At 42.6% G+C, this 26,742-nt stretch overlaps 1 protein-coding gene across 1 annotated transcript in view; it reads left to right on the forward strand.

Annotated features, from left to right (window-relative positions):
• ttbk1b (tau tubulin kinase 1b) overlaps positions 1 to 26,742 on the forward strand; it is a 55,238-nt gene that overhangs the window by 13,604 nt on the left and 14,892 nt on the right. Inside the window, exons 3-13 of the mRNA XM_072689995.1 lie at positions 63 to 210; positions 1,530 to 1,603; positions 2,757 to 2,897; positions 3,868 to 3,972; positions 6,941 to 7,006; positions 8,020 to 8,112; positions 8,226 to 8,351; positions 9,170 to 9,324; positions 12,229 to 12,436; positions 13,245 to 13,423; positions 15,834 to 16,335. Of these exons, the coding sequence (XP_072546096.1) occupies positions 63 to 210; positions 1,530 to 1,603; positions 2,757 to 2,897; positions 3,868 to 3,972; positions 6,941 to 7,006; positions 8,020 to 8,112; positions 8,226 to 8,351; positions 9,170 to 9,324; positions 12,229 to 12,436; positions 13,245 to 13,423; positions 15,834 to 16,335 (1,797 nt within the window). The remainder of the gene's footprint in view (positions 1 to 62; positions 211 to 1,529; positions 1,604 to 2,756; positions 2,898 to 3,867; positions 3,973 to 6,940; positions 7,007 to 8,019; positions 8,113 to 8,225; positions 8,352 to 9,169; positions 9,325 to 12,228; positions 12,437 to 13,244; positions 13,424 to 15,833; positions 16,336 to 26,742) is intronic.

Genomic DNA, 26,742 nt, shown 5'->3' on the forward strand with positions numbered 1-26,742 from the left:
CATTGGAAAATGATGAGGTTTGATGTGTGTGGTTTCTTGTGTGTGTGTGTGTGTGTGTGTAGCTGAAGAAGATCGGAGGTGGCGGATTCGGGGAGATCTACGAGGCGCTGGACTTGCTGACCAGAGAAAATGTGGCGTTGAAGGTGGAGTCGGCACAGCAACCCAAACAAGTACTGAAGATGGAGGTAGCTGTGCTGAAGAAACTGCAGGGTGAGTGTATGACTGTGTATCAGATACACTCGTTTATTTCTAGTAAGTAAAAAAAGTGTATGCACTACAGTTCCCACAATACCGTGCAAATTCCCATGCACCAGGCTTTACTTGCACTGGGTTCCGCATTGCGTTCATCAGTCTTGCTCCACCCGCATGGGCCGCATGCACCACACCGCGGAGGTTCACGTACACGTACACGTACAGTTCCAGTGTTTTGGGCTTCTGGGCTCCCCCTAGAGGTGCGGAGTGCAATTCACTTTTACTCCATTGCTGACAATACAGTACGGGTTTGAGTGCCCCCCTCGTGGACAGCTGTGCACATGCATTTGTTGACAAGCTGAGAGATGCAGAGGCAGCAAAAGTTCCCCAGTGCAGTCGCAGCAGCGTTCTGACCCGACCTGGGAGTGGGAATAACCGAGACGCCATTCTCCCTGTTACTGGTATGGTAACATTGCTACATAATGTTGCTTTACATGGGCGGGGCTAAGTCGGCCTAGTTTCCGTATGCGCATCAGCTGAATTACTATGTTTTCGAGGCAGGGTTTTATGTTATGTCAGGACCTTATTATTCCCAAAAATTCCGGAATTCCATGATCCTACAGCCGTAAAGGAGTGAGAGAGAGAGCGAGCGAGCGGGAGAGAGATTTGCACTACAGTGTTGCCATAGAGCTCATTAGTGATTAATAATGTGCCACTGTACACACCAGCAAGCACAGCGAGGGCTAATGCCCAGCAACTCCCCCACCCGAACTCTCTCTCACACACACACACACACACACACACACACACACAACATAAACATAAATAAACCACCGCGGTGTTAATGTTAATGGTCAGTAAACACACACACGCACGCACACTATGACAGGCACAAATAAGCACAGCGAGGGAGCTTTCAGTTCAGCCTCATGTGCAGCTGTGTGCAGCACTGACTCAGTTAAAATGGGGCACACACACACATATACACACACACACACACACACACACACACAAACACTGGTGTTGCCATTTTCATGCCTTATTTTCGTGCTTGCTGTGTGAGTGTGTGAAGACTAATAGACATGAAGGACTGGAGAAAGAAGGAGGGGTTGTGTGTGTGTGTGTGTGTGTATGTGGGTGTGTGTGTAACCTTCATGGAGGACACAGTGGAGCTTCCTTGATGTGGTGCACACCTCTCTCTGCAGTGGGAGTTGAGTGGTGGGGGGGGGTTGGGGGATTTGGGGGGGGTTGCTGCTTACTCAGCCGTTTGTGCTGTGGTGGTCCTGAAAGGGTTGGGTCCTCTAATGCTCATCACTGGTCATCTTTTCCTCACACAGGGAAGAACCACGTGTGTAAGTTCATCGGTTGCGGGAGGAACGAGAAGTTCAACTATGTGGTCATGCAGCTGCAGGTACAGCCCAGAATCCTGATTGTGTGTGTGTGTGTGTGTGTGTGTCCACATAAGTTACCATAGTTACCAGCCCGACGCCTCTCCACTTCGGCGGCGAAGACTAGGGCCGGGTGTGGGTGGGTGGCGAAAAGTGAGGGACGATGGGGCAAGCTTTAGCTTTAGCTCTCCATGTTTGCTCAGACTCGAAGAGAGGGCGGAGCCACGTTAGCCTTGTGATTGGTCAGGGGTATGCCGACGTAAACCTAACCCACTTCTAGGACCGCCCCTTCCACATGGAGTGGAGAGCAGTACTGGTGAAATCCAGCAGACATTCAAATTTAGGTTTCCAGGGGCTTTAATGAGTTGAATCAGGTGTGCTGAATTAGGGATGCGCTGGGACAGGGACAGGTACTGGGAAGGGGACTGGGATTGGGAACCCCTGATCTATGTGTCTCTGCTGGGGTGTAAATCTCACGATTCAAATTGATGATACTTTTTTAGGAAATAATTCAGTGTTTCTCATTTTTAATCAGTTTTTAATCAATTTTGATCCATCTGTTTATCGACACTATAATTGGACAAAAGTATTGGGACACCTGCTCAATCACTGTTTCTTCTGAAGTCAAGGCTATTAAGAAAGAGTTTATCCTGTCTCTACTGTCCAGAGGAGGCTTTCTACTAGATTTTGGCTCACAGCATTGCTCTGAGGATTTGATTGCATTCCTCAACAAGGAATGTTAGTGATGGTCAGGATGTTGGATGATCATCGCCCCACCTCATCATCCCCAACTCTTCCATCTTAACTCTTCTCATATATTGAATGGAGCACCATCCACCATTCCAGAGAACACTGTTAGTTCCACTGCTCCACAGCTCAATGCTGGGGGCTTTGCACCCCTCTAGCCCACGCTTACATTAGGCTATATATATGTTATTGTTTTCCTGCGCTGGAGAGTCCTAATCTATCGGCAATACCTCTCTCTACAGTGACTACACAAGCTGTTGGCACACCTGAGTCAGCAATGGGTGCAACTTTAAAAAAAAGAAGCTAAACGCATTCATTAGGAGGGGTGTCCACAAATATTTGGACATATAGAGTATGTTCATCTATCTGTCTATCTATCTATCTATCTATCTGTCTGTATTAACTGTCTGTCTCGCTGCTTTCCCTTAGGGGAGGAACCTGGCAGATTTGAGGAGGAGTCAGCCTCGGGGGACCTTCTCCATGAGCACGACTCTGCGTCTGGGCAAACAGATCCTGGAGTCCATTGAGGCCATTCACTCCGTGGGCTTTCTCCACCGAGACATTAAACCTGTACGCTTTTCTCATCTCTTTATTAATACTGTCACCCTTCTGCGTCTAGCAGCCTCTGAAGATCTGTTTCCTTGAGTTTTATACTACGGACCAAATGCTTTTGGAAGGGTTTACCTGTGACCCGTGCTGTAATTGTCGGGCAAACAGCTTAACGACCTGGGCTTGGGCAGTTACACTGTAGGACAATAATGGCGAAGAGCCCTTTGACCAGGCAGAGAACCACTGAAGCATCCAAATATGGTTCTTTGAGGTGGCATGCTTCTATGTAGAACCGCTGCCTTTGCTAAAGAACCCTGGAAGAACCCCCCTTTTAATTTAAAGAGTGTAGATACCAGCTGCTTGAGAAAGTAGGCAGGGATTTTGTTTGTAGGCCATCTGTGACATCCGTAAAGGTGAGTCCCTGCAGGTAGGATGGGTCATGTGTTCAGTCTGAACCTGAAAGCCTCAATAAACCCCTTAGATGTCAATAATCGGGCTTCTGAGTGGAGCAGCAGTCTAAGCGCTAGGAAGCTTATCATTGGGAGATACCACAGCCAATCCGTGGCAAGGGGCGGAGGCTGTGTAGGGCATGCAAGAGGCACTGCATGACCAACTGTGAATTCTCTGGAAAATGACCTGCTCAAATCACGCATGGGCTCACTCGGACATTACCCAGACTTTTGTAGGGGTACTAGGGGGCTGGCAGGAGAAGGTTCGCGCCTGTCTGGCTGATGTGACAGAACTGGCAGTTAGTGTTCTCCTCCAAGCGTAATGAACTGTCCAATGATGCTACATTAGAGCCAGTGTGACTCAGAGGAAGCACATGCTGACCTTCACCCTCCCAGCACTGGCCTCGTATGATCGAGGAGTTCTAACCAATGGGTGGAAAGTGGAAATGACTAAATTAGAGACAACTGAAAAGGAAGTGCTGTGTTTTAGTGGGCGAGGCCCTTCAGTGTTGGGTAACAGTGAATATCTACCTTCTCCGCAGTCGAACTTCGCCATGGGTCGGCTGCCGTCCACCTACAGGAAGTGTTACATGCTGGACTTCGGCCTGGCTCGACAGTACACCAACACCAACGGGGAGGTGCGGCCAGTAAGTATCCCAAGCTCATCTTTTTAGGACTTCGGGCTTTGTGCTGCGAACTGAAGATGCTTCGTAAGACTGGCCGGGGTGATTAGATGTAGCGTAGGGAAAGCAAATAGGACAGCGCATATCCTTGCATATCCTGCTAATAAGTAAAAAGTAGTGAAATCGGTGACAGTGTAGGTCCAGTGTTTGTTAGCAATGTTAGCCTAACATCTCGTGCTCTAAACTACCAAAGCAAACTTCAGATTTCAAAAGCGTCCTGGCTGATGGGTTGCGCCTGGGGTCAGCGGTCAATCATGTTTATTTGACTTTTCACCAAACCTTCGCTTTAATGGCAGGGCCAGTCCTGTCAGGTAAGGGCTACACCGGTCCATATGGACAGGAACTCTCTCTTTCAAGACTGGTCTGGTCCTTACCTGCTAGCGCTAAAGCTGTTATTACGTCAAGGACATGCGTAACCAAGTATGTAAAAATAAATTATACATGGGTAATTTCGTCTAGTGAGCTCATCGTTTTTTTTATACGTTTACAGTATAAGATACAGATCCACATTGTGGAGGGGTGGCTGGAGGGTCGATAGATGTGAATTTCCATGTGTAATAGAAGTAGATTATGCTTGTGTGTGTCTGAGTAATTCATTTAAGGGTCTCGGCATAGTAGAAGCGTTTTTATTATTTTTGCTGACTCAGCTGGCTCGTATTGATTTGAGCCAGGTCAGCATTGCAGGCGCCCACGAAGTTTTGCGCATGAACACGCAAACACACACACACACACACAATAATGAATACTCTTGGGAGTTCTCTAGCACATACACACTCGCGCCCACACAAGCACAGTTATACATTTAAATAGGCCTGTATGTGCATTTCCATTAAAATGCCAAGACCGGTTATGGATATGGAAGCCAAGGGTTATATTTATCTACCGTAACAAAATACACAACAACGTTAGCTAGCCTGTTCAGTTGCTTCACTTCGTCAATGAGTAGGGTTCGTAGGGACATCCTGATCCGAGTCAGGCCAATCCAGGCATAGTTTTGTGGATCGGGTATCGACTATATTAAAAAAATGTTTTGGTTAAGGCTAACAATCAAGCAAGGTGAATAGTCACTGATTAGCAGACATGCTAATCGTGGACTACTAGCCTTCGTCCGTTAGCAAGCAAGCCATCTGAACGTCTGAAGGCTCATTTACAGTCCCGTTACATATGAAAATGAATACGTCACTGCCCACATACTTCTATGCATCCTTTATGTCCACTAGAGGGCAGTGCGGAGTCTGACGTTTCGTCGTAATGTCGTAATGTTTCGCTTGAACTATGGGCTCCACGATTTCCCGTGTTACTGCTCCGTTCCATCCATACCTGTGTGCTAACACAGCGCTAATATGGACGAAATGAACGCAGGGTACGATTGTTTACGTATGAAAACAGAAATATCGGATTCGATGGGTTTCCGATTTCTACTCCGGTTGCTTTAAGTGACAAGAAATCTGTATCAGGTCGTCATAGCACTGAGAAACAGCATGAAACTGTAGCTAGACATTGCTAGAACACTTTTACTAACATACGATTTTATTTATTCATATCATTTAATACATTTTTTGACTTGTTTTGTGTTGTTCTGTTCTGTTGAATAATTTGCTTTAACCTTTAAGTCGTATTTCTTTATTAAAGACCCAGTCTGGATACGTTATTTGGCTTTTGTCCCCCCAGACAGAATCCAGCTTGGTCATTGTTTTGACTGCATTTGTATATAATAATAACCGTCTTGATTGGGCCTTTAAGTAGAATACACATTTGAATCCATTCCATCCTTAATGATCACAGTCGGGTCTTATTTCCGGACCTGTTTTCATATGTTGTGCATTGTTTTGTGTTTTACAGTTTACAACATTTTTTTCTTATGTTTTGCAGTTCCTTTTTGGCCTTTATGTTGGAAGCGCATGCTTTTCCCCGTAAGATGCTTGTCCCCATTACCATAGCGAGAGTCATATTGTGAGTGTTTAACCTGCTTTCTTCTGTAATGAGAAGCTTAAACCAGGCATCCTGGTATTCCCTACTCTTGAGTGCTGTACGGCCTTGACTTAAGACCTTTTACTCCTCCAGCCTGGACACCTGTACACCTGTCCCTTTCTTCTAGTCCAGTTATGAGCCTTTAATATTGTTCCTTTCACTCTTAGTAATTGCAAGCATATCAGAAAATGAACAGTAGGGCCCCGGGGTGGTCCAGCGGTCCTGTCACTGTGATCAGAGGATCGCTGGTTCGTATCCCGATCACACTGCTAATTGGCCTTGCTGTCTCTAGGGTGGGTAGATGGCGGTATCCTCCCACATCACTTTCTAGTGCAGCACTGACTGTCACTGGCGTCTGCTAGCCGGTGCGTCAGAGCCGGGTATACAGCGCTTCCCTGCAGGCAAGTTGGTTGATTGCCTGGTGACGTCGCATCGGCGGCAGTTCGATAAGGAGGTGTGGCTGACTGCACACGTGTCGGAGGGGGCGTGTGTTGGTCTCGCCCTCATTAGTGTCGGGGGTGTTGCATGTGATGGGGGGGGGGGGGGGTACGTACGAGTTGGGTAATTGGTGATCTAAATTGGGGAGAAATTGGATGCATCTGCACATTTCTTAAGGTTATCATGGACTTTATTATATATTATATGTTGTCTATGTTGTGTATCTGTAGTGTATCTCTATTCTATAGTTTAATAAAATAAATAAATAATAATATTAATAATCATTTCAATGCGATTATTTTAACTAAGGTTTGTCACGGTAGGTCTCGAAGGTCTTCCATGTGAAGTTCTTCTTACTACAAGTACATAAGATACACAACCCACAATGCTAGTCCTTCACATGTTATACCCTTAGCCCTTGAATTACATCTCAGATATTTATCAGTTTATTACTGTTTTATGTTTATTAGCTAGAACCTGATTTCTGTTGTTGTGTCGAAGCTGTTAATTGTATCTTTTTCAGCCAAGAACGGTGGCAGGTTTTCGTGGAACGGTGCGATATGCTTCTGTCAACGCTCACAAAAACAAAGTGAGTAGAACCTCAGTCCTAATGATATAATAATCTGTAAGCACGGCCACACACTCTTAATGTACTGTATTACCTGTAATGTACATTTTGAAATGTGACACTAAAATAATATTAAAATGATGAAAAAATGACAACTAGCATCCGTCTATCATCCCAGATTTGATTTTACATTGAAAATATGAAACAAAAATTAATTTTCATTTCCAGTTTAGTTGAGAATGCAAATAGAGAAGTCTGGATTTGTGGCTTTAAATCAGCTTAAAACCAATGAAAACTAAGAAAACTAAATAAACAAATGAAAATGAAAAAAAGTAACGTTTATTAACAAGGATAATATAATGAATTAATTAAAAGTTAATGAGATTGAAGATTAAGAAAAATAAAATAATAATAATTACAATGAAAAGACAAAGAAAACAAAATAAGGCAGAATACATTAAAATAAACTTGCAAAGATGAATTAACAAAATAGAAATGATTTAGAAGAGTAAAAATGAAAAAGTAAAATTCAATAACAAGGAAATAAATAATAAACAACATTCAATTAAACAATAAAGGAATTAAAATTAAATAAGCAAATTAAAAGTTTGAGTTTAAATGTAAGTAAACTAAAGTAATTGATAATGAAACAAGATCAAACAGAACTAAAAATATGAAATAATGACAAATTAATTAATAAATGAATCATAAAATACTTTAAGATTAAGTAAAGCAGTTACAGGATGAGCATACATAAATAATACACCTATTTAAAAATAAAAAATAACACATCTACGCATGCGCTGCAACATTTATACATGCCACCTTTGACCTTTTCATTTTTCTGTAGTGGTAAATTAACCCAGGAAACATAAAAAAAATAGAAAATCAACAATAAATCAATTTGACCAGGAGTGCCTGAACGTCCCCACACGTCTGCTCACGAACACTGTCAGGAGTTATTTTGCAGATAGGTGCAACATTCTTGGACAAATTGCTGAATAAGAAACTATTAACGTTTCTGGTTTTCGCAGGAAATGGGTCGTCATGACGATTTGTGGTCCTTGTTCTACATGCTGGTGGAGTTTACTGTCGGACAGTTACCATGGCGGAAGATCAAGGACAAGGTGAGGCGGCATCCAGGTTTTGCTATACTGCCGAGAGATGACCCGTCAGAGCTGGGTGGGCGGGGCGATGCAGACAGATGTAAGCATGAGTTGATTTCTCCATTTTTCGACAGGAGCAAGTGGGCCAGATTAAGGAGCGCTACGAGCACAAAATGCTGCTGAAACACATGCCCTCGGAGTTTTATATCTTCCTGGACCACGTGCTTGGCCTCGACTACTATACCAAACCTGATTACCAGGTAAACCAGCCTCACGGGGGGCGGGGTTATAGACTTATAGATTATACACTTCATTATTTTCTGATACAGCTATCCAATACCTGTAGCTATGTCACACTGCTCAAACACCATAGGAGGAATCACATGACAGTCACAGGGTGTGAGGGTCTGATTTCTTACAGGATCAGATTGGATTAGTTCCTTTTTTCCCTCCGATATCCGATCCAGCTTTTTCATCGGATGCCTGCTCAATACATGATACACATTTTTTCTTTACCCATTTTCCACTCAACCCATACATATTCTCCCCATCACATGCAATGCTCCCGCCACTGGGAGGGTGAAGGCCGACACATGTGCAGCCAGCCACCACCTCTTTTTTTCTTATTTGATGTCTGGGGCAGGCAACCCACGCGCTCAGAGGAAAGCGCAGTGTACCCAGCTCTGATGCCTCGGCCAGCAGACATTCCCCCTCTTGCCGGCCATCATTGCACTGTGGGGGGGCACTGTGCACTGAGTGCTGTGGGGAGAAAGTGAGCATCCACCCACCCTGGAGAGAGCCAGGGAAACCATGCTCCTTTTTGGGCTCCGTCTGCCCATAGCTAGCAGCATGACCAGGATTCAGACTAGCAATGCTCTGGTCATAGTGACACCCCCCTATTCGGCCCGGAGTGAAACACAGTATTAAGAAGGATAGATGATGGATGGTGGAAGCGGGAGGTTGTACATGACATTGTTGGCTATTATTATTATTATAAGGGCATGGTGATGTCATCAAGGATCAACCTAAATGCTCAGTAAATGCTTTCTATGGTACCTCTCTTCATTTCTCTTTGCAGTTGCTGATGGGAGTATTTGAGAACAGTATGAAGGAGAGAGAGATAACGGAGAATGAGCCGTTTGACTGGGAGAAAGCAGGAACCGATTCCTTATCCTCAAACAGCACCGCCACACCTCCTCAGCAGAACACACGGCAGACTGCAGCCATAGTCGGGTGAGCACAGAAACGCACACCTACGCCATTATCTCTGCGGGAGATTGAGCTGTTTAATGCGGTCGCTGGATACTGCTATGCCTACATCTGATTTCCCTAAAGGCAAGCCCCACATTATTTGTAGTCACAGTTTCTGAAACCAACACAGGGTCAAAAATATATAGCCCCCATATGCCCACTTAGAGCTTACCAGGACCAAGGCCTCTTAACTTGTGGTAAGTGATCATGATTGGCTACAGCTGGTGGCTCTTTAAACACACCAACAGAAATACATACTAAAGTAACACTCCATACGCTATTTGTTTGTGGACCCCTTTAACTTGAAGTTGCATCCATTGCTGACATGAATGTGCAAATGCACACACACACACACAGCTTGGCTAGTCCCTGTAGAGAAGTCCGGCCATACCATCAGACTCTCTGAAGCAGATATACATGAACCTATTAGAACCATGCCTCCTAATGCCAGGCGTAGGCTAGAGGGGTGTAAAGCACCCCCGCACCCCCCAACTTTTGAGCTGAGTTGGGGAGTTGGGGATGATGAGGTGGGGTGGTGATCATCATCCAACATCCTGACCTCGCTTATGCTCTTGTTGCTGGATTTAGTTCACATCCTTAATCCTCACAGCAATGCTCTTCCACAATCTAGTAGAAAGCCTTCTTCCCTGGACAGTAGAGAAAGTTACTCCAACAAAAAAGCAGGATACACTCTCTTTACAAATCCTCTTGATTTCAAAAGAAACAGCAGGTGTCCCAATACTTTTGTCCATATGATGTATAGACAACAGCTTTTTGGCAACACCTGTAGCAAAGTACTGGTTTGGGAATTTTAACATACCCACATACAAAACTCAGATCACCTCCAGCCAGCCAATGTCCAGCCAAGAGCCACACTTAATTAAGAAACATCAGCGTAATCCACTTAAAGTCTGAGAGCCTCTCTCTTCGTCTTTTAAATGAAACGAAGCGTCTGTTTTCGACCTTCCTCCAGCTGCTTTCCTTCTTGATCCGTGGCCAAACGTACGAGTTAGCCAAGCTTAATTACCCCATTCACATGCAGGGGAGGTTTTCTCTCCTGTCGGCTCGTCTAGGGGAAAGATATTTATCGGAGACGTGACCTACGTTTGCCAGGAAAAAAAAAAGAATGAATTGTATTATTAGACGTATAAATAAAAATAAATAAATAAATATGAATAAAAATACATGCATATTATTTATTTATTATTATAAGAGGAAGTGTGTTATTATTTTCCGGGCAGTTATTGCCCTCACTGACTAAAATTCAGGGGTATTTCATTTGCAGTTTAACAAAAAGAGAGCAAAATATACAAACCAGCATTTAGCAACCACCTGGGAAACCATAGAAACCAGCTAGGAACACCATTGCAAACCAGTTAGCAACCACCCATCAACCCCATAGCAAACATTTCAGATACCATAGCTTTTGCCTATCAACCACCTGACCTAAGCAACTTTATAGAAATTACTTAGCAACCCCATAGCAACCATCTGGGAAACCATAGAAACCACCTAGAAACACCATTGCAAACGAGTTAACAACTACGTATTTACCCCATAGCAAACACTTAGGATAGCATAGCAACTGCCTATCAAGCACCTGACAACCCCTAAGCAACTCCATAGAAACTACTTAGCAACCCCATAGCAATCACCTCAGATACCATTGCAACTGCCTTGCAGCCACCTAGCACTGCCATAGTAATCACTCAGCAACACCATAGCAACCACCTGGGAAACCAAAGAAACCACCTAGAAACTCAATTGCAAACGCCTGGGATAGCATAGCAACTGCCTATCAAGCACCTGACAACCCCTAAGCAACTCCATAGAAACTACTTAGCAACCCCTTAGCAATCACCTCAGATACCATTGCAACTGCCTTGCAGCCACCTAGCAACGCCATAGCAAACCACCTAGCACACATCTACCAGCCCCATAACAACCACCTGAGATACCATAGCAACTGGCTTGCAGCCACCCCATTGCAACCACCTTGCAACACCATAGCAACCACCTGAGATACCACAGAAACCACCCAGAAACACCATTGCAAACCAGTTAGCAATCACCTATCAAACCCATAGCAACCGCCTGGGATATCATAGCAACAGGCCTATCAACCACCTAACAACCCCTCAGCAACTTCATAGAAACCACTTAGCAACAGCATAGCAATCACCTGGGATAGCATATCAATCTCCTAGCCACCCCTATAGCTACCACCTAGCAACAATATAGCAACCACCTGGATACCACAGAAACCACCTAGAAACAACATTGTAAACCAGTTAGCCACCACATACCAACCCCTTAACATCCACCTGGGATACAAAAGCAACTCTCTGTCAACCACCTAGCAACCCCTAAGCAACTCCATTGAAACCACTTGGCAGCCACCTGGAATATCATACTCCTTAGCACCTGGCACGCCATAGCAACTGCTTAGGGACCACCTAGCAAATATCTATCAACCCCATAGCAACTGCCTGAGATGCCATAGCAATTGCCCTGCAGCCACCTAGCAACATCATAGCAACCCCAAAGCAATATATAGTTTTTTTTTAAGGGTTATAGATTGCAGTGACCAAAGGATGGTGCTTGTAGAAGCAGTGACTGTGCGTATCTATCTAATGCTGAACAGTCTACTGACCAGAAATGTCCAGAAACTGACCACTGATGAATGGAGTAGAGATCAACCATGATTTCCAACCATGTTTTAACCATTAATGTCTGAATACTGTGCCATATTTGACAGCATGTGCTAGGTTGTGCAGAATCAGGTTTGTTGGACCTGCTACAGTTTGTTGGCTCGGGCCCGGAGTTCGGTTGCGCCTGACTAGCTGAATTGTGTTTAATTGATTGGCTATTGATTCTGCTGCTCAGGGTGGTGAATGTGACCCCTGTTCCTGGTGAGCTGCCACGGGAGAACACCGACGACGTTCTGCAGGACGAGCACTTGAGCGACCAGGAAAACGCCCCACCCGTCCTGTTACCCATCAGGCCTTGTGAGGCTGCTCTGGCGGCCCCTGGTGGGGAGGCGTGGGATGACACCGACTTCAACCGCAACAAACTCAGGATCAGCATCAGTAAGGTACGGATTTGGCCTGGCTGACAGGAAAACACTCCTCTATAGGATGTGCAGGTGTTTCAACAGCTTTCTCAAACTTACTAAAAATATCTTAATGTACGATATTACCCAAAATATCACTTAAAGTGGAAATATTAGCAAAAAAAACAAACAAAAAGACTTGGATAGAAACTCATTATGTTACTATTAGGCTTTTGTTTTTATCACATTATATTTATTTCACTTGTTGTGCTGTCAGTTTCTTGTATTTGAGGAGAAATTTGTTACATAATTGAAATAAATTTTAGTCACTTTTTTGCTGATTCCAGTTCTCAACCCAGTTATCTTTATTTTCTCTGCTATTTGACAGTAAATTATTACTATTATACATTTTTAACATTCTAAAAGGAATATTCAGCTCTTTTCTGAACAAAAAGTACATGTAAGATATTATTTATATATTTAGAACAATGTAATTAAATCTAATTTAAATAAAGCTTATTATTTTAATGAGGTTTGGGTCCAGTATTCTATCTCTCTCAACCACATGCTCTATCTAAAACTCGGGGCTGCTATACATTGTTAGTTAATCAGTTTTTAGGATATATTAGTCCTTGCAGTACAAATATAATAACTATAATCATCCTGATCCTGTCCACACTTTTAGATTTTCATGTAATCCAATAATAGTCTAAATCTATTTTGATTAAAATAAAGTTGGCCAATCGTTAACAAGTGTCAAGTCAATTTTACAAGTTATTAAAAAAATAAAATAAATAAATTATATATATATGTATATTTGGCTGCTTTTAAAGTTTGCTGTCTCTCTCAGACCCAGGTAACAGCAGAAGAGGAGGAGCCAGCAGGAGTGGTGCGGCCCGTCTCCCCAAGAGGCGGAGAAGCAGAATCCCCTGGGGCTCAAGGCCGACCCCTCAGGTACCGCCGAGTCAACAGTCCCGAATCCGACCGAGGATCTGGGGCAGACGGGAGGGGAGAGTGCTGTGACAAACGGTGAGTAGTGTGTGTGTGTGTGTGTGTGTTGTGTGTAAGTTTCTCACCTTGCTGATTTTTGGTGTCATTTAAAGACTCAGTACATTTAACATCATTTTGGGAAAAGGAACATGACACATTTACTATTCAGAATGACATTTTACATTACGCTCATAAGCAATGTAATTTCTAGAATGCTACAGAAATCAAGCGGCACTTGATAGTTTTCAACACCACATCCTATAGCTGTGACCTCTGTATACTCTATTTTAATGAATAGTTCCTAACATCTGCAGTTTATGTTTATTATTTCATTCTAACTGTACATGTGAGGTCCTGTTTATACAGTTTTAAAAGTTACATTAATGCTATAAAAGCATTAAAAGCATTAAAATATATATATAATTCTTTTAATAGTACCAACAGATGTTTTCCAGCTGTTTTCCTAATCAAAAAAGCTTTCTTTCCAGTTTCTTTTCTGTTTGTTTTACCAGTTTTAAACACAGTAGCATAGGACATTTGCTGTTAGGCTTTAATATACTGCAAATGCAGCAACACCGTATTTGTCAACAGTGTAAAACTGTTGTAAAGAAAAAGTTATTTTTTTTAAGTACTTATTTTACTCCATGTTCATTTAAACTACAGAAATATTAAATGTTGATGCACGAGTAGAAGCTGAAGCTATAGTACTGCCCACAGATCTCCTTTTTGAGACCCCACATTTATCATAAATAAAGGCAGTATAAAAACAGTGCTCATCATTTGTGATCCACTGGCTTCATAATGGCGCATAGTGCTTATAGTGCTTGGTCCCTGACGATTGCCATTGCAATGTAATTTGAAGACGTTCCATAGAAATCAATGCTTTTACATCAGTTTTAGATGAAGACTCAATATTAGCCGATTGTATTTTACTTATTTTACTCCATGTTTATTTAAGCTACAGAAATGTTAAATGTTGATGCACAAGTAGAAGAGCACAGTTGTAATGTAAACTGTAAAATGTAAATCTATAGTACTGCCAGTATAATAACTAACCAGATAATATGTACAGATTTAAGTTACACATTTCAGTGATCATGTTAAAATAACCCAAGCACAGGATTCTAGTAGTACATAGTACAGTAATACAGTTCTATGCTCAGTGGAATTTGGTCATTGTTGCATTGTATTTGTTAGAAATAAACATTTGACAAAGCATATGAGCATATGAGAGGGTCTACTGAGAGCAGAGAATTCTCAAAAGTCTCAAAACGTTTTTTTACAGGTCAGTCAGAGCTAAAATATCCTTAAAAAAAATGTAAAAAGAAAGTCGGATTTCACTCACGTTGAGGTTAGAGCTTTACTTTCTTAAATTTGGACTTGGACGTCTTTCTAATTGTGTGTAAAACATTTGTGAATTTATGTAAATGACCTTTGTTAGCAACCAAGGCAGTCGGCTAATATTGAGTTTTCATCTAAAACTGATGTAAAACACATTGATTTCTGAATCATCGGAATCATCGGGGACCAAGCACTATAAGCACTATGCTCCATTATGGAGCCAGAGGATCACAAATGATGAGCACTGTTTTTATACTGCCTTTATTTATGATAAATCTGGGGTCTCAAAAAGGAGATCTGTGGGCATGATATGTGTTTGCTTAGTTGGGAAATTCAAACATTTCTATAGCCATTACCCTCATATTTTGACCTCTAGAATAAGCGCACCAGAATAGACCAGAATTTTCCATTTCATTTTCTTCTAAAAATTATATATTGTTTTATAATAAACAACCATGGCACACGGAAAACACACTACGGACAATAACGAAAATATTTCTTTTTAACTCACACATACACTCACATACAGATAAATATGTACATATGTATACATATATATATATATATATATATATATATATATATATATATATATATATATATATATATATATATACACACACACACACACGCACTATTTCATCTCTGTATATATATTTGTATTTTGTTTTTTGTTTTTTTGCTTATATTTCTATATTTTCATATTTTTATATTTTATTCTTTAACTTAAATGTAACTTATTCTATTTTTATTGTTTTATTTTTATTTTATTTTTCTTTTGCACTTTACTTCATTAAGTTAAGGTTTAGTTAAGTTTAAATGTAGATTTTTATTGTATAGCTTGATGTGGGCAGACTGTCATAAAAGCATTTCACTGCAAGTTATACTGTGTATGACTATGTATGTGACAAATAAAATTTGATTTGATTTGATTTGAAGACATTGTCATTTGGTTTATACATCATATTTGAATAGAATGAGTCTCTGTAGACAGATTATTCTTTCTGAGAGTGTTACAGTGATGCATTTCCTTTTAAAGTCAGGGTTTCTAATCTCGCGGATAAAGCAGCAGCACTCAGTGTTCTTTTCTTTTTTCCTGTCTTGACAGTTCCCGTCTGGACATGCTGGGCTCCCCCTCCCGGCACGTGTACTCCTCCCAGCCGGCCCAAATGCTCTCGCTGGATGCTGGCCAGGTGGACCGCCACGCCGGAGGACGCCACGACGTGTCGGGTGACGGGGACCAGGAGGCCCACAGCAACGCCTTCATCCGCTCGGTGCCCCTGGCGGAGGAGGAGGATTTTGACAGCAGGGAGTGGGTCATCATCGACAAGGAGACGGAGCTGAGGGACTTCCACCCAGGAGCGGAGCCAACCACGTCCGGAACCACAGACGAAGAGCCAGAGGAGCTGCGCCCCCTGGAGGAGCATGAGGAGAGGAGGCGGCGAGGGGGAGGCGCAGAGGCTGTGGTCCGACCCAAAACTCAGCGCGGGATGATGGGATTGGCCGGGGACGATGGGGCAGGGCCAAGCCCCGCCCATTCGCCCGGTCACGCGCTACCACATACCAGCCCACACAGGAGGGAGTCTGAGCCATTAGGCCCACACAGACAGGTAAGAGCTCACCTTGGTGTGGGTCTGTGTCTTGGGGGGGTTGGGTGGGGGCGGTGATGGCATGCAATCTTTCAATCTCTAAAGTAATAGTTTGGCAACAACTTTCGCTAATTGGCGGCGTGTTCTGTGTTTTGAGGGCTGCCCCTTTAGTTTCAGTGTAGATAATGTAGCTAGCAAGTAAAACTGCACAGAATTGACGCACCATACCCCTTTTTCCCTTTCCGATACCGATACCTGATTCTCAAATATATTTCGGTACTGAGTAGTGATACTGATTACACCTCTGTCTAACCTAACAACTCAATATGGACCTATTTATTCTCAAATTCATACTGTTACGACCTAGTACACTAAAAACCACCCCGTCACGCTGTCTCAGGTTCTACTTGAGAAACGGCCAATGGGACAAGGTTGAACCTCACTGTCCCGTGATAGTGCAATCAATAAATTTTAATAACAAAGAGCCTGATTAGTCCTACAGGGCAGTTTTTCAAATCTGTAAGCATGTCAAAATATCATGGTAAACAATGTGAAAATTTATTTTTTTTAATATTGGGATATACATACATTTTTACCATATCTCCCAGCCCTGTGATTAGTTCAGACACCTCTGAAAATACTGATGTTACAGATTTTTGCAGTGGACATTTCTGTAGCGGCCAGTAACGGTACTGTATTACTGTACATTCCAAGCCATGCACGCTTGTACAAGTCTGTCTGGTAAACCTGTGGTAAGCGTGCAGTGCTAATTGGAGGGATATAAGGGTCTATTACTTGTTAGCAACATTAGCTTTGTAACAGTACAAGCTGGGTTCTGTGCCAAACTATTGCTTTATTTCCTTCCCTTTTTCATTCGTCACCGAAGAGACGTGGGACTGCTTGTGAATGAATGTGTCGACGAATAGGTTTGAGCCTCAGTTGAAGGATTTATTTATTTATATTTATTTATGTTTATTTCTTTATTTATTTGGTGACCTTCACCAGTTTTCTCGGTTTTCCATTTGTCCGTTTCTAATTGCTCACTTAAAAGCTTTGCAGCCAAAGGCTTTTAAGAGGTCTTCTGTGTTCCAAATGTTCTGTAGCCCAGACCCAACTTGAAAATCTATGTTCACCCTCCAACATAGATTTGATTGGTTTTTCTCTGGTGTTGGCATGACTGTCCGAAGTGTCGTTTCTTGGATATTTACGCATCTATGTGGACTTGACTGGTGCTCATAGATGGCATTCTGTTTTATCTGTAGGGAAGGATATGAAGTTACACTAGACCAGGGGTGCCCAAATGTGGGGTTGCAATGTGTAGTGGCAAAGTTTGTTGTGGACTGAAGGCCGGAAGGCAAAATCATTTTAAGTAAAGAAGTTATTTTTAAGGCTTTGCAGTAAATTTGGTTACTGAAACATTCAAAATGTAAAATTTAATAACTTTACAAAGACTTTACAAAAAGGCACTAGATTTAAAAAATTGGACAAAAGTGGAAAACATGTTTAATAAACAATGGTGGGTAATATGATGCTATTTTATCATTATTGTGATAATTTTTAGATATTGTCAAATACTTGGAGAATGCTGATTACTGGCTTGTTTTATTACCAAGTAGGACTGGGCAAAATGAAAATATTTTATTGTATAGTGATAATTTTTTTAGTTATTGTGATACACAGTATGTTTTTCTAAGCATCGTCAGTGCTTAACAAACACTGATCAGCTGGACGTTTCATTACTGTCATGACTGGCTAGATCAGACAATGACGGGTGAACACTTGCAGGGACGGTGCGATGCAAGACTGCTTTAATAGCAACAAAAGCAGAGGTAAACACAAGAAAACGCAGCAATACAGGGATAATGAATAACCAAAATACAAACGTGAAGCCTGTGGACCGCGGCTTGGGACCACCCCCGGGGTGGGCGCGGCGACGCAGACCTGAAAATTACGTTCATAGTCTGTCGTTACTGATGTATTTAGTCTGTAATTACATGTTTAATGAGATATATTGTAAATCATAAAAAATGTCCTTAAATATTATAATATAGTAGTTTTGCCATATCACCCAGCCCTATAACCAATAGTATAGTGTAACTAGTGCTGGTCTCTTAAATGTACCACAGCAGTTCTTTCATTCTTGAATAATTCTTCAATAAAAATCATTGTACTAAGGCTTCCTGGCAGCATGTTGCCAGAACGAGGGCGTTTTGCCTGTGTCAAAATATCATTAAACAACAAAAGCCCAGAGTCATAAAACTCTGGTAACTGCGCTGTTCTACTGTGCGGCACAGCATTTAAGTCCTATTCGTAAGGTAAACCTTTACCTCAGAAACAGCCAATCAAAATCAACATGTTAAAGCGCTCATTCATATTAGTTAAACCTCAACCATTCAGTTTTGTTTGCTTTTGATTGTTGAGGTGAGTAGGATCTCCATGGAGGAATCCAAAAAGATCTCTGAGGCCTATAGAGAGACGGTAGTAGATGGAGATGGGTCTGGGAAGTGATTTAAAAAAGGTCTCAGAACAATTAGTAATCAGACGTGTCACTATAAAATAATTTACGAGTGAAACAACTGCCAACATGGCCCAGTTAGGCCGCTGGATGTGCGAAGTTCTCTCCAATCACTGCATTTACAGTGTTGTCTCCTACTGTAAATGCGGATCCATATAAAGTTTTCACTCAGTCTGAGCTTTTGCTTCCTTTGTTTGAGCATTGAAGTGTATAGGGTTCTGTTGCCTGTGCGGTTTGCTTGTAGACGTACTGTACTGTGGCAGAGGTCTTTAGGGGATGTGAACCTGTGTGCAAGGTGCCTGTAGACTTGTATATGCTGAAGTGTATGTGTGTGTGTGTGTGTGTGTGTGTGTGTTTGAGTGAATATTTGAGGAAGAGTGAATGCGGTTATTTTTAGCCTCGTCTCACTGCGTGATTGTGTGTGATTGGTTGCATGACCGTGCGGATGCTCGGCCTCACTCTCTCCACAATTCACAGGCCAGGGTTATTTGCACATTCCATAGTCACACAGATGTCTGTCTGTGCAGCTCAGCTCCGTCCAAACATCAAGTGCATACTCACCTTCTCCCTCACCTATAAGCAGAGCAGGTCAATATGTGTAGGTGAGGCCTGTCCTCATCACTGGGACAGCAGATCTACATTCTGTACAACCCATCTGACACTCATTACCTAATACAGCAACTCGCTTGTACATCTGATGTGTGTGTGTTTTTTTTTATTGCCGTGTTATAGATCCGGAACACACATACACACATAAATATATATATATATATTTTTATATTTAGATATTTCTAGATCTATAAGCACACTTTTTTGGTGCGCGTTTTCCCCCCGCCTGATCCCTCCGCTCTTATTGGTCTCTTTCAGTTGGAGGAGGACAGGCCACACCCACCACACTCTTTCCCGAGGCCCGCCCATTTGAGAAGACTGGCGTCGTATGTGTTCTCCTCCTCCACCATGGAGACGGAACCCTTCCCCCACGACCCCGCCCTCGGCGGGCCGGCCATTCAGCGCAGCCGCTCGGCCGAGAGCAGCCCCGCCCACCGCCACCACGCCCACCGCAGACACATGCCTGTCTTGGCGGGCAACCCCAGAGCGCGGCACTCCGTCCTCAACCTCTCGCGGCTACACATTCAGCAAATGTTGGCTAAGTTCATGAACAAGACGTGATCCTTGCGTCCGTACGCAGCAGTGCGCACACACACACACACACAAACACACACACACACACATATATATATATATATATATATATATATATATATATATATATATATATATACACAAACACATACACACTCTCACACACACACAGTCCAGCTTTAAAGAAGGGAAATCCACTGCTTTACTCAAGGCAAAGATTTTTATCACAGTTTGTGCAATAAACTTGGCCTGTGATTGTGAGCTGTGAGAGTGCGAGTGTGTGTGTGTGTGTGTGTGTGTGTGTGTGTGTGTGTGTGTGTGTGTGTGTATGTTAATGTGTGTGGGAATCCAGAGTCAGAAGACCATCTGTTCCCTGGATACAAGGCCACCGTCAGCTGTGAGGAGAACGCAGAGAAGATGATGTATAAACCCACAGAGACGCTGTACAATTGTATTTCACCTCCTTTGTAGATGTTTTTAACTCTTTTCAACTGGACCGTTTTAAAGAGTACACACACTCGGTCCGATTGAGCAGCGGACCAAACTGCATCTCACTTGTCATGGAGATACTAGGACTATTCTAAATCTTTGACTATTCTAAATAAGTCTTTGGTCTTTGACCTCTTCACCACCACCACAACCACTTCCACCACCATCAGAACCACCAGTATCACCACCAAACTAGGAGGATTGTACATCAGGGTTCTTCAGAACCTGATCTGAAGAACCCTGATGTACACAATTGCTGTCCTGCAAAATTGTATCCCCAAAATTGCAAACCTTCTTAACTTTCTATGGGAGTCCATGCAAAATGGCTTTGATTCCAAGCCATTTTGGAGCATTTCTATTGGTCTGCTCATTCATGGACTTTGGACACAATATAAAGAACGACTCCCAAAAGTTACAGAGGAGTTTTTTGTGCGACAGCGACGATAAGAACGAGTTTTTGGAAGCTTCTAGTGATTGTACAATACAGTGGTTCTCAGACGGTCCACATTTTTTGCTTAAGCCTAGCCCCCAACGCATAGAGACCACCACCACCACCAGGGTAACATGGGCTAGTTCTCTCTAATACAAAGCACTGAAAGCTTTTGAAGTATTATCAGCGCCCCCTTGTGGAGTGAGCAAGTGAGTGAGTGAGTAAATGAGTTCCACGCCAGGGCCTGGATGTGCTTTGTGTCTAAAAATGTGGGCTGCCTAGAAGCGCAGAGAATCACTGGCTCAGCATATAGTACGGTATTATGAATGTCAAGCAAACATGGCCAAATCGCTAGTATTTTTAATCTTCAGTAATATCCAAGATATGCAGTGCAGTATCCATGTATCCTTGGTCGGAAAGATGGAGAAGGAATGAGGAAGAGGAAAACTGGGAAAACTGAGAGAGAGGAGTGTGCTTGTCTGGGTGTCAGGGTGGGCGATAATGCACAGTTATATGGCAATCAGATCATATCAGTATTGCCACATAATAATAATCACTTAATGTATAGACATCAGACCGTTCTAGCTGTCAGGTTGAATTCAGGCTAATGTAGGCTAACCCTAACCTACAGTTTTAACTCTTTTTAAGTCTAACTTTAGCTTATAGTCTAGTACTTTTTAGTTTTATGCACTAACTGCCGAATGTTCTGTTGGGGGGTGAAATCGGATTGGGAATATGCGGTTGGGCTTCACATTGGCTGAAACTCCAGGCTAACTAAGACTAACTAATTGCTAACAAATTTAACACAAAGTGTGTTTTAGCGGCCTAAAATTCGGCCTCTTTTCACTGACTTGACGCCGCTTGGGGTTGCCATGTTGGGTAAAATGCCACAGATTAGCATTTTTCCCTACTTAGCCGGGGTTCCCGAGTGATTTAGCTGTGTAAAGTCACACGATTCACAACGTATCACTTATACGACCAAATGGTGTAAGTATATCAGTCATATATTTGCGGTATATCGCCCACCCCTCCACTGTGTGTATGTGTGTGTGTGCGCACGAGTGTGTCGATGTCTGTATTATTTGTACCATGTTGCTGGAGGACAGCAGAAGGACAGTGTTTGCACACTAAGCTGTTCTCCCAGCCCAGCTCTCGTGCATCATTGTAACGACCCCAGCGGCAATTACCCAAACCCCCCCCCCTCCCCAAACCTGTCCATTTCCAGCGTCCACTGCAGGCACAACGGATGACTTTCCTAAGCGGGTGTGACAGAACGTGAATGAACAGGCCGCTACATATGGGCTAGCCAGCATTTCACGGACCTGTCCGTCACCACGAGAGACAGGGACGGACAGTATCGCACATCATACGGCAGTGTAGTGCCAGCGCAAATGCCTGGGCTGATGCAGGACGGTTGACAGTGGCTGCTAGGATGGCGTACATATGGAGTTCAGTGGCATTTTCAATACCTCATATGTAGTAATAACTTAATAGCAGGTGTCAGCTGAGGAAGGTGCTAGAGCTAGAGCCCCATGGAAAGACTGGTATGTGTGTGTGTGTGTAGATGTTATGTTGAGGGCTGCTAGAGCGTCACTACAAGAACTCGTCTTCCTTGATAAGAATTGCTTTAGTTGCTGCAAAGCTTGATTTGCTTATTATTATAATTTCGTTTGCATTTGTAAATGCTGTCCCTGCTCCCGTCCCCTGAGACATATGCATTCACTTGTGTGCTTTTAATGAAATGCATTACTTAGCTTTCTAGGAATTTGACTGCACAGGGAATTGCGTACTGTATACAATGATGAGCCAGATCATTATGACCACCTGCCTAATGCTCTGTTTGCAAAACTCACAAAAAGCTCATTCCACAGGGCCTCTGAAGGTGCCCGTAGGTATCCGACACATGGTGGATTGGATTGGACCGCTGTGGATTGCGTGAATCGCACAGATACTCATTAAGGCTGAGCTCTTCATCAGGTCCCTCAAACCATTCCTGAACAATGTGATGTGTGCGTGCGAGTGGCAGGCCGCATTTTCCGGCTGATAGAAGCCACTGCCATCGGGAATATACCAATACCATCGCCATGAAGGGGTTTGCTTGACTTGATGATGTTTCTGTTGATGACCTGCGTCATACTGAGAGCCAATCGAATGACCGAACCCAGGTTTTCCCAGCAGATCATTACCCTGAGCGTCACGCTCCCTCCATCCGCAGCTGCCCACAGTGCATCCTGGTGCCGTGACTTCCCCAGGTAAATGGCACAGGACTCAATGGACCAGACAGCTTTCTGCCGTTGCGCCACTTGCGACGCTCCTGTGTCCATTGTTGACGCTTTCAGAAGCGGACAGGGGTTAGCATAGGCACTCTGACCGGTCTGCGGCTACATGGCAGGGAGCGCTGCCCTGTGTGTTACGACACGTTCCGGGACGTTCTGTCTGCTACTGGCAGACATACATGCCAGTGCCATAACACTGCCTCCACCATGTTTAACAGATGGTGTGGTATTGCTTCAGATCATGAACCCATTCTTTCTTCTATTCCATACTCCATATTTAATTTTAATTCAAGTTCATCTCGGGCTCATCTGTCCAATGAATCTTGTTCCGGAACTGGGAAGGCTCTTTCTTTTAAGGTGGTTTCTGTCAGTCCAGTCTGATGTCTCTCATGTCTTGACGTATGGACCTCATCTTTGCAAGCTCTGTTGCGACAAGATAATCAGTCAATGCAGTTCCCTTAATGAGCGAGTGGTCGTAATGTTCTGGCTCGTCAGTGTATGTGCCCGTGGCGAAAGCAGACTTGTCTGAAGCAGTTAGGGTAATAGCTAGTAATAATTATAATAAGCTGGTTCTGTTGAGGTTCTTGCGAGACTTTACAGAAAGTCTTTACAGAAATGCTGCTTAAACTCAACGGCTGTTGTAGGAAAGGAGTGAACGTGAACATATGGAATCCATATATCACATGGTGTATCAAAGGGCAATAGATGTGAAGGCAATAGTTCAAAGCGTTCCTCGAAAGACTACGTGTCCTGTCGCGTGAGGGGAATATGCACATTCGCGTACTTGACTGCATTTTTCCACTGAGCAAATGATTGTACATTTTTTTCGGCTGAGGCATTTCATCGTACATGAACATTTAAGCTGCGCTTCAGCTCACAGAAGATATCTGCGTCCATATCTGTGGATCAGAACTGACTTTATTAGTGATTTGAGGGATCACTCAGCACCGGTTCAAGGCCCAGACTCGAGCCGGTACTGCAATCCGAGACGTTAGCTCGTGTGAGTGGACAAGGATCAAGCCTGGACTGGTCATTAACGAAGCATTCGGACCACATGGTGTTATTTGGTGCTGCAGTTATCATTAACAATGCGTTTGACTTCTATAAGGGAGGTACAGTGAACCTAGGATGACTCTAGGATGTTCCTCTGACACTCACAAAGTCATTCGGTTCGGTTTGGTATGAAACTGATCATTGTAGACAGGCTCACCATCTCACATTTCTTCACCATGGTGCTGAATGGAGCTAGGGGCCGCCACCATGACTGCAACACAGATATACCCATTTCATTTACCATGCAAAACCAACAGTGATGCCATCAGCAGCCGGAGCCAGAGAGAGCACAATTGGTCTTGCTCTCTCTGGGTGGGTAGATAGCTCTCTCTCTCTGTCTCTCTCTCCCCACATCACTTCACGGTGATGCTGGACAATATGGGCGTCTGGGCGTATCAGAGCAGGGTACCCAGCGCTTTCCACTAAACGCTTTGGATGCCTGGTGACGTTGCATCAGCGGCAGTTAGAGAAGAGGTGGTGGCTGGTTGGGCATGTTACGGAGGAGGCATGTGTCCGTCCTCACCCTCCCAGTGTCGGGAGCATCACATGTGATAGGGGGAGAGTACTAAGGAGAGTGGGTTGGGTAATTGGCTTTCTAAAACTTGTGGGGAAAATTATATATGTCAAATTTAATACTAACATAAAATGAATAAAATAAAAATTTTATTTAAATTTAAAATTTAAATAAATATTAAAATTTAGCTTGACACAAAGTATAAGTCAAAGCAGCTTTGGCTTCGTTAGGTAGGTTTTTTTTTACACGTCTAATAAACGCCACAACAGGAATCTCGTTATTAACACAAAAAAGAAGAAAATAATTAGGCTAAAAAAAAAAACATTAAGCTTTTTTTTTTTTTGCATATTTTTATACATTTTATTTTAAATAAATAATAAATAGGAAACACTAGTGAGCCTACACACATCTCCAGAGTTTTACATTAGTGGCAAAATATTGAAAAAATATTGGTAAAAAATGGGTAAAATTACTTTCCTTATGTACTAATTTGCTTTACAACATGTACCTCTCCACCATGCATTAAAAAAGTACATTTTAGGGCAGAACCTCCTAAAACCTTCCAAAACGTATGTTTTTATTCACCACCACTGTGAACTCTGAATTCTGACAGATCACTTTCTACCAAACCCACTTTGAATGACTTTTTAATTTTTGAATTATGTAGAAATTAGTGGATTCACATTCACACTGCTTCACTTGTCCAACTCTGAGTATTTTGGAATGCATTAGTTTACAGCAGTTTCGATTCACAACTGTGTTTATATTGCACCTTTCATGATTTACAATACGTTTCCATGCGTTTCATACGTGGGAGTCCGATTACTCTACCCGTCCCATCCGTCACTTTGTGCGATGGCAGCCAGTGTGCCATCTGTTAGCTGATATAACAGAATGGGTGGTTAGTGTTCTCCTCCAAGCGTGTTCAGCTGTCCACAGTTTGAAAAGTTGCAGTGGCGCTTAATTAAGGGAAAATCGAGAAAGGAAATATTCCTTATGTGGAGGACAATATTATAAAGTAAAAAATACAGTTCAAAACACATTAGAGAACTATTTTGCAACGTATATATTAATATATATTGTAGGTTTACAAAATATACAATATAAGAAAAATGAAATGATCAAGAAATATGTGTATAAAAATAAAAGTAAATCAGACTGTATTGCCTTTCATTCAGTTGTATTAAATTAAATAGTAAAAACTACATTTTTGATTAAATATGAAAAAGTCATATGAATTAAATTTATTAAATAAATTGTAGCTACAGTAGCTTGAAAACTTTAGAAATTATTTTAATGATAAAAATAGAATTATATATTCAAATATTGTAAACACAAAAGTGTGATATGTTTGCTTATTAAATGGCAAATAAAAAATGTGATTTGAGCTGTGTTTTTTTAAGCAGTAAAAAAAAAAAAGGATGCCTGATAAACACTAGGGATTAGTAGTTTTTCAGGCGTTCAGAGATGTATGAAGGTGCTTTGGAAATCTCTCACTCGCTGCTTTTAGTGTTTTCAATGCAGTTTACACCAATCTACTGTTTACATTGTAAATCACAAGCATGGCTTATTTCTGTTAAACATGGTGATGGTAGTTTGGAGAGAATAAGGTATATAAGAAATCCATTATGTGAGTGCAGCATGTAGCCTGCTGTACAAGAAGGCTGAGGGTAACCCCTCAGCAAAACGTCTTCCTAAAGGCTTGGGTGTGCTTCGTTCGCGGGGTCCATTTTCAAGTGATTTATTTATTTATTTATTTATTTATTTATTTGCTTTTTTGTGTAAAGGATTGTGCTTGTTCGAGCCAGAAAGGCTGGCACATCAGGGGTATAGATGTGACGGCGGACACCACCGACATCCGAGACGAAGACTCGGATTCAGCTGAAGCATGTACAGTTATCTAGTGTTTATTCAGAGAACGGTGTGCTCATATTTTTGTTTCATTCTGTTTCGAATCATCTGGACAGTCAAAAGAAATAAACCTGCCCAGTACTTTTCCCCCTCACTG

Source organism: Salminus brasiliensis, chromosome 10 (assembly GCF_030463535.1).
Source record: "Salminus brasiliensis chromosome 10, fSalBra1.hap2, whole genome shotgun sequence".
NCBI lineage: Eukaryota > Metazoa > Chordata > Actinopteri > Characiformes > Bryconidae > Salminus > Salminus brasiliensis.